The sequence below is a fragment of the Dipteris shenzhenensis genome, chromosome 10, assembly GCF_047967505.1.
Source record: "Dipteris shenzhenensis isolate YYH24624 ecotype China chromosome 10, Dip_SZ_1.0, whole genome shotgun sequence".
Classification (NCBI taxonomy): Eukaryota; Viridiplantae; Streptophyta; class Polypodiopsida; order Gleicheniales; family Dipteridaceae; genus Dipteris; species Dipteris shenzhenensis.
In genome coordinates, this window is record NC_141605.1 from 15,276,563 (window position 1) to 15,283,483 (window position 6,921).

General features: G+C 44.5%; 1 protein-coding gene across 1 annotated transcript; it reads left to right on the top strand.

Annotated features, from left to right (window-relative positions):
• The first annotated feature begins 247 nt into the window (after positions 1-247).
• Positions 248-5,470, top strand: LOC147897456 (protein DETOXIFICATION 16-like). Its single transcript, XM_087380614.1, has 8 exons — positions 248-397; positions 809-1,353; positions 1,441-1,527; positions 1,644-1,700; positions 1,833-2,071; positions 2,222-2,340; positions 2,477-2,563; positions 5,260-5,470. Exons 1-8 carry the CDS (start codon positions 263-265, stop codon positions 5,317-5,319), a joined length of 1,329 nt encoding a protein of 442 aa, XP_087236740.1. The 5' UTR covers positions 248-262; the 3' UTR covers positions 5,320-5,470.
• The last annotated feature ends 1,451 nt before the right edge of the window (positions 5,471-6,921 follow it).

Consider the following 6,921-nt stretch of genomic DNA (forward strand, 5'->3'; position numbering starts at 1 on the left):
CAGCCAACAACGAGCTCGTAAAGCATTTTTTGTTCGAGTGCATATCTTCAATCACTTGGTCTTCAGATCTTGTCTGCTGTCCCGCTTGCTTTCTTTCTTGAATCCATTTTATCTGCTTATTAGATTGACTATGGCGGCTTCCTCATATTCGACCAAGGTAGCTGATCAGGAGCTTTGCTCCTCCGACGATCAGCCTCCCTCCATGGCGATGGCGACGCTGATCAAGCACGAAATGAAGCGACAATGGAGGCTCGCCGCTCCCATGATCCTCGTCAACGTTCTCCAGTTCTCCGTCCCGATTGTCTCCCTTATGTTTGCCGGTCATCTTGACGAGCTTTCCCTCTCTAGCGCTTCCATGGCGTCCTCCATCGCTACAGTCACCGGCTTCAGCTTGTTGGTAAGCACCGATCGTCCATTCAAGAATATTGCTCTTGCTTTCGGGATGATTTAGGGACGATTTCGGGACCTAATCAAGGTACACATCGTTGCCAAGGAATAGAAACACGATTGAATCCGAAGAGGCCATGAGCTTATCGCGATGTCAGTACTAATGCCCACATAAATCTCGACATTATCGCAAGGAATTTGTTTCTGTGTCTTCCCATCTGTCCTTCCCATACCGGTTTTCTTCCAGATAACCATGTACTGTTTCTACTGAATTCATTTTGAGCCGTTTCTTATGTCTGCTAAGTTCGTTCTGTGTTGGTTGCAGACCCGCTATTCACCTCTATTATTCATTTTCTATGGCGTTTTGATCTTTGTATAAGTCCTTCTTAGCTCATCCTCTTTTACACTGAGTTTCATGCAGACGGGCATGGCTTGTGCTTTGGAGACTCTCTGTGGACAAGCTTATGGAGCCCGACAATATGATATGCTGGGTTTGTATCTTCAGCGAGCTTTGTTTGTGCTTAACGCCACTGCCATAGTCATGGCAATTGCTTGGGCAAACATGGAGCACATACTGCTCGCCCTCGGACAAGATGAAGCTATCTCCCAGAAAGCAGGAGAATATGCTCGTTGGTTGATCCCCACCTTGTTCGCCTACGCAACAGCACAGCCTCTCACCAAGTTTCTTCAAGCTCAAAGCCTTGTCTTCCCCCTACTTCTCTCTTCGGCGATCACGTTTTGCTGCCACATTCCCATCTGCTGGTTCTTGGTTTACAAGTCGGGACTCGAGAGCCGAGGGGCCGCTCTAGGGACGAGCATCTCCAACTGGATTAACGTGATGCTGCTCTCCAACTATGTCAGATTTTCACCTTCTTGTGAGAACACGGTAAAGCCTTTCTCCTGGAAGGCGGCCTACGACGTCAAGGATTTCTTACAGCTTGCAGTACCGTCAGCTCTTATGCTATGGTACGCGTTGCCGGAATTTCTTGAATGTTCTAATATAGTTCGTCTCACTGAGTATAACATCTCCGAATTTTTCTATTTGTGGATCAGCTTAGAGTGGTGGTCCTATGAAGCACTCGTCATTCTCTCGGGTTTATTGCCAAATCCAGAGCTCGAAACGTCCGCGCTTTCCATCTGGTCGGTGGGGCCATGAATCTTTGTTTTATAAGATTGAACACCTTGCGAAAGTATCCAACCCGTCTCCGAATAGTCGTCTGACAATCGCACTTTCTCTTGCTCGACACTGTCGACAGCTACAATTCTGCAGTGCTCGCTTTTATGTTTCCTTCTGGTCTTGGCGCTGCCGCAAGGTCAGCGACTACTGCACAGCATATACATCTTTGATTTGTGCAGCTTCATCTTAATGGAGAAAGTCAACTTTTTTAAAGCCAACGCAGTGATTGGTAATTTGATACATATCTACTTTCACCCATTGCATTCAGCACAAGAGTTGCGAACGAGCTTGGAGCAGGGTGCCCGAATGCAGCACATATCGCAGTATGTGTCGCCATGGCAATTGCGTCCTTGGAATCCATCGTGGTGTTCACGACTTTCTTTTCCCTGCGCAATGTATTGGGACGTGCGTACAGTAACGACGAAGAGGTCATCAACTACATATCCAAGATGATGCCAGTCCTTGCTGCCTCGTCCGTTCTGGACAGTCTACAGGGCGTTCTGACAGGTTCCTAATGTGCACAGTCGCTTGTTTCAATTTAAGTATGCTTTGTGACCACCACAAGTCCATAGGTGATCTGCATTGCGTCGTGTATGACTCTTTGCAATGGAGACATGCCAAGTCCAATTCATGGGGGCGATGTGTATGACTTTGCAGGGATTGCCAGAGGGTGTGGATGGCAGAGGGCGGGAACATATATCAATCTTGTATCATACTACGGTGTGGGGTTGCCCGTGGGTTTGCTGCTGGCGTTTGTATACCACGTCAGGGCTGAGGTATCAATCTGGATTCCTCAAATCGTGTTCTGTTCTGAATATGCCTTCCTTCCTAGTTCAGACATGCCTGTTGCCTAGTCGGTTGGATTATGCGAATCTGTTTCTCACAAACTTCCATTCCTATATTAAACGGCAGGGACTGTGGATGGGGATAAGCACTGGTTCTGTCTTACAATTGATCGCATTAGCGTGTATAACGTGGGCCACAAACTGGGAGATAGAGGTATGCACTATCAGACTTCCATTTCATAAATAGTGGTTGCTTGATATACTTGCGGAAAATCTGAAGCGTACGTTCAATGCTGATGGATGACCATCATCCTACAAAAATCGAGCCAGAGGTTTTTGTAGAGCTACGAAAGGGAAGGTTCGCAGCGAGTACGTGAGAGCAGGAGAGAAATGAAATGAGCATGCGCGCATGAGAGGAGAGACAGACAGAGGAGGGAGCGATCTCGAGATGAAATGAAGACGACTTGATTATTGCAAAGGAAAGAGTCGTTCATATAGAACGGACAACGGTTGCAGTTGCAACAGACTGCAATGCGCGCGTGATTATTGTGTTTGCCCACAAACGGGATTTATTTGCATAGTTTTGGATTAACCACTATTTTAAGACCCCCGCTTAACTCGAAAACTATTGAAAGTTAGGGGGTGGTGAGTCCGAGAAGACGACAGCAGGTCCACTCTGCTGGTGCAGGAAGGGCCTTGGTAAGAAGGTCTGCTATCATCTGCTTGGTCTGCACATATTGGAGCTGTATATCACCTTGTTCAACATGGTGTTTGACAAAGTGTTCGACGTTTATGTCAGCTTGGTATACTATACCTAGCGCCATTGTGGAGCTAAGGTAGCCGAATAGACGAACTACTGCTTGCCAATGTGCGACTCCGGGGTTCTGCATGAATTGGGACACCTTGGAGGCTGCAAATGCGATGTCTGGGCGGGTACAGGTGACGAGATATCTTATGGAACCCACTGCTTGTCAAAATGGAAGCATACTCATTGTTCTAGATCTGTTGGGGGGTGAGCTTGAGTTGACCTCCATTGGGGTGTTGTAGAGCTTGCCTTGGTCCATCTGGTACCTGCGAAGCATATCGCGAATATATCGTTCCTGATAGAGTGTGATTGTGCCTGTTGGACCATCACGATGGATCTGGATGCCAAGGCAATACTCTGCAGGGCCATTGTCAGTCGTGCGAAATTCAAGTGACAATTGTAGTTTAATTTGGAGAAGGAAATCAAGATCGTCATAGACATAGAGTCCGAGAAGACAATATGCCTGGGAACTGCGCTTGACGTAGACACTCGAATCAGAGAGTGTTCGTTGGAATCCAAGCTCGATGAGGAATTGATTTAATCGCTAGTACCAAACTCTCGGTGACTGCTTCAGGCCATAGAGGCTTTTGAGGAGGAGGCATACATTGGACTCGTTGCCATGTTGGGTCACGGGTGTATCCTTCAGGTTGTTCAGGTATACGCACTGATGCTCTGGGAGGACGCCGTTGTGAGGAATGTGGTTTTCACGTCCATTTGATGTAGATGGAGGTGATGGGACGCACTGAGCGCAATGATAACCAGTAGACTCCGTAGTGACTACATCTTTACCACAGGGGCATAGGTCTTGGTGAAGTCCACGCCTTGGATTTGCGAGTAGCCTCGTGGGACCAATCTGGCTTTGAATGGTGCGAGAGTGCCGTCGGATCGAGTTGTATTTCTTTTTCAAGAGCCATTTTGATCCGGAGGTGGGGTATCGGGGTTAGAACCCATGGTGGCTGTCTGGAGGGGAAGAAGGCTCCAGAGAAAGAGGTTGATTGTTGGAAGTTACGACGTGCTTTACACTGGAAGCGTTTGGAACGATTTTGGGCATAGAGGACAGCCGGTTGAGATGCCTGATGGTCACTTTCTGATTGGCGTCGCATGGAGTCTTCTTGGAGGATCTTGCCAAGAAGAGTCGGCAGGGTAACGGCTGTGAGTCCACTTTGGGCCGTTACGAAAGATCTCCAGGAAGGTGGAAGGGCTAAGATGAGAGGTGTGACTTGTTGGAGTGGTGGAATTGACAATCCTGCGTTCACAATCTCATCCAGCGCATTCTGCCAACGATTCAAGAAATCTGGGACAGATTGGGTGTCATTCAACTGAAGATTTAGAAGGCATCTATGCACCCGAACCTATGTAGTGATGTCGATGTGATCGTATGTGCTCTTGAGTTTCTCCCAAATGGCTTTTGCGGATTTGAGGGAATGGACGAGTTGGATTTGAGTGTCGCCACAGTGTAAAATTATGTTAGCGCCTTGGAATTCGCCAGGACCCATGCTTTATGCATGTTGGGAAGGGTAACACCAGGGTCAACAGACGAGCCGTCTATTATGTCCCAAAGCTCAGAGCGAACCAGCCGCATCTCCATCTTAATTGACCAAAGATGGTAATTCGTGTTGGAGAGCTTCTCTATTTCGTAGACAGGACGGAAAGGATTGCTTGAAGAAGCCATAGATGGAGCAAAAGCGTGTAGGAAGGATCAGGAGGTGGAGGATCTAGAAGGCCTGAGTTCTAATCTGATACCATGTAGAGCTACGAAAGGGGAGGTTCGCAACGAGTACATGAGAGCAGGAGAGAAATGAAATGAGCATGTGCGCATGAGAGAAGAGAGACAAACATAGGAGGGAGCGATCTCGAGATGAAATGAAGACGACTTGATTATTGCAAAGGAAAGAGTCGTTCATATAGAACGGACAACCGCTGTAGTTGCAACAGACTGCAATGCGCACATGATTATTGTGTTTGCCCACAAACGGGATTTATTTGCATAGTTTTGAATTAACCACTATTTTAACAGTTTTTGCCGTTTAGAAGCCATTAAGTTTGATTGCTTGTTTACACGATTCCATTGCTGATGCACAATTCATTGTACAAAAACTTTGCAGGCCATGAAGGCGGCAGTCCGTATGAGCTCCGAACCAACACGGCCACTGTTGTTGAAATAATTTGGATGTTCAACTCTAAGTCGGAAGTCCGAAGACCCATCAAGAGCTGGTTCTAGTACACCCATCATGCGGTTGATTTACATAACTTCCATTGCAAGAAAACAACAGTACAGAATTACATTCAAAACGATGAAACGAGTGTACAACTGAAACGAGGGGACAAGATCAAGTCTTGATTATGGTAAAGCACCTCCATTTATAATGTAAGCCTAGGTCTTCTAAGCACATTTCTTCTTGCTAGTTATTTTTTGTATTCGATAACTCTACATGTGTACAATAGTTAGCTTAAGGTAAGTGCACACTCTAAGGTAAAGTCTAGAGATCAATAACAATGTGTGTATGAATGAAACTCTTGAGAAATTGGGACTCTCCAAATTGATTGAGAAGAAAGAAAATGTGCACATTCATATCTGTTTTGTACAATGGAGCTCAATGCTTGAAATTCTCAACTTATGTTTCTTTTATGTTAGTGATCTCTTCCATGTTTTCCCATGATTTATGGAATGGCTACAACCAAATTGGACTCAAGTTGATTTATGGAATGGTTACAATAAAATTGGATTAAAGGAATTTGTATGCATTTAAATGAGTTAAGGTCAAATTGGTTGGAATGCTAGTCAATCCTTTTGTGATTACTTCTCGTGTTTATGATGTGCTAATATATGCTTAATGTGTATATGATCGGTAATTCCATTGCAAAAGGTTTTGACAAAATTATTGTCGTGTGATGACTATAATGAGTTTCAGATTTTTAGGGCTCTAAGCAACTTCATTAATGTAGTTGATTACAGAGTATATTGTATATTGATTTTGTTAATTGGCCTGCCGAAAGGAAGGACTAAGTGAAGGCGATTCAAAAATTGCCATTTTCAAATTTCCAAAAATCTCCAATGATTTTACGATCCACTTGCATTCTTCCCTCTCCACATGCTATTTTTCCCTCTAGAAATCCTCCACATTTTTAGCCGCCCCCCCCCCCCCCCCCCGGCCCTTCCTTCTTCTCTCTCTCTCTTTCATCTTGGCCCTCTTTTCCGCACTGCACATCTTTTTCGCTATTTTGAATCTACGGTAGGCCTTATGAATGATTTATAACCATTCACCTTGTTAATACAATTAAGAAATATAATTAATGGCAAATAAGATTGTTATTGGTAATTGAGGTAATTAACAATTATTTTTGTTACATAACAAAAAAAGTAGAATGTAAAGGCTAATTTTAATTAACATTCATGAAAGAAGATCGATTACATTTGGACTATAAGGAAAGAACCCATCCAATTGTTACAAAGGCATTGGCCCTTTTGCTCAAATAGACTTTATCTTTTAGTATTCATCCAAGAGAGAATGATTGATATACACATCATGCTTCCTAATTTTATTCTCAGCCATTTGAAGATTCTCTTGGGCTTTCAAGATTGCAATCTGTAGTATTCTTACTTTGGAACTTTTCTTGTGTTCCATCTCCGTACTATTGAATCCACATTCTGCCAATTGTCGTCATCCTCCATATATCGACCCTATGTCGTCACTCTTTATCCTAGCAATTGGCATATCATATTGCATTATCACATGTTCTTCTCATTCAAAAGTAAACTACGTGAG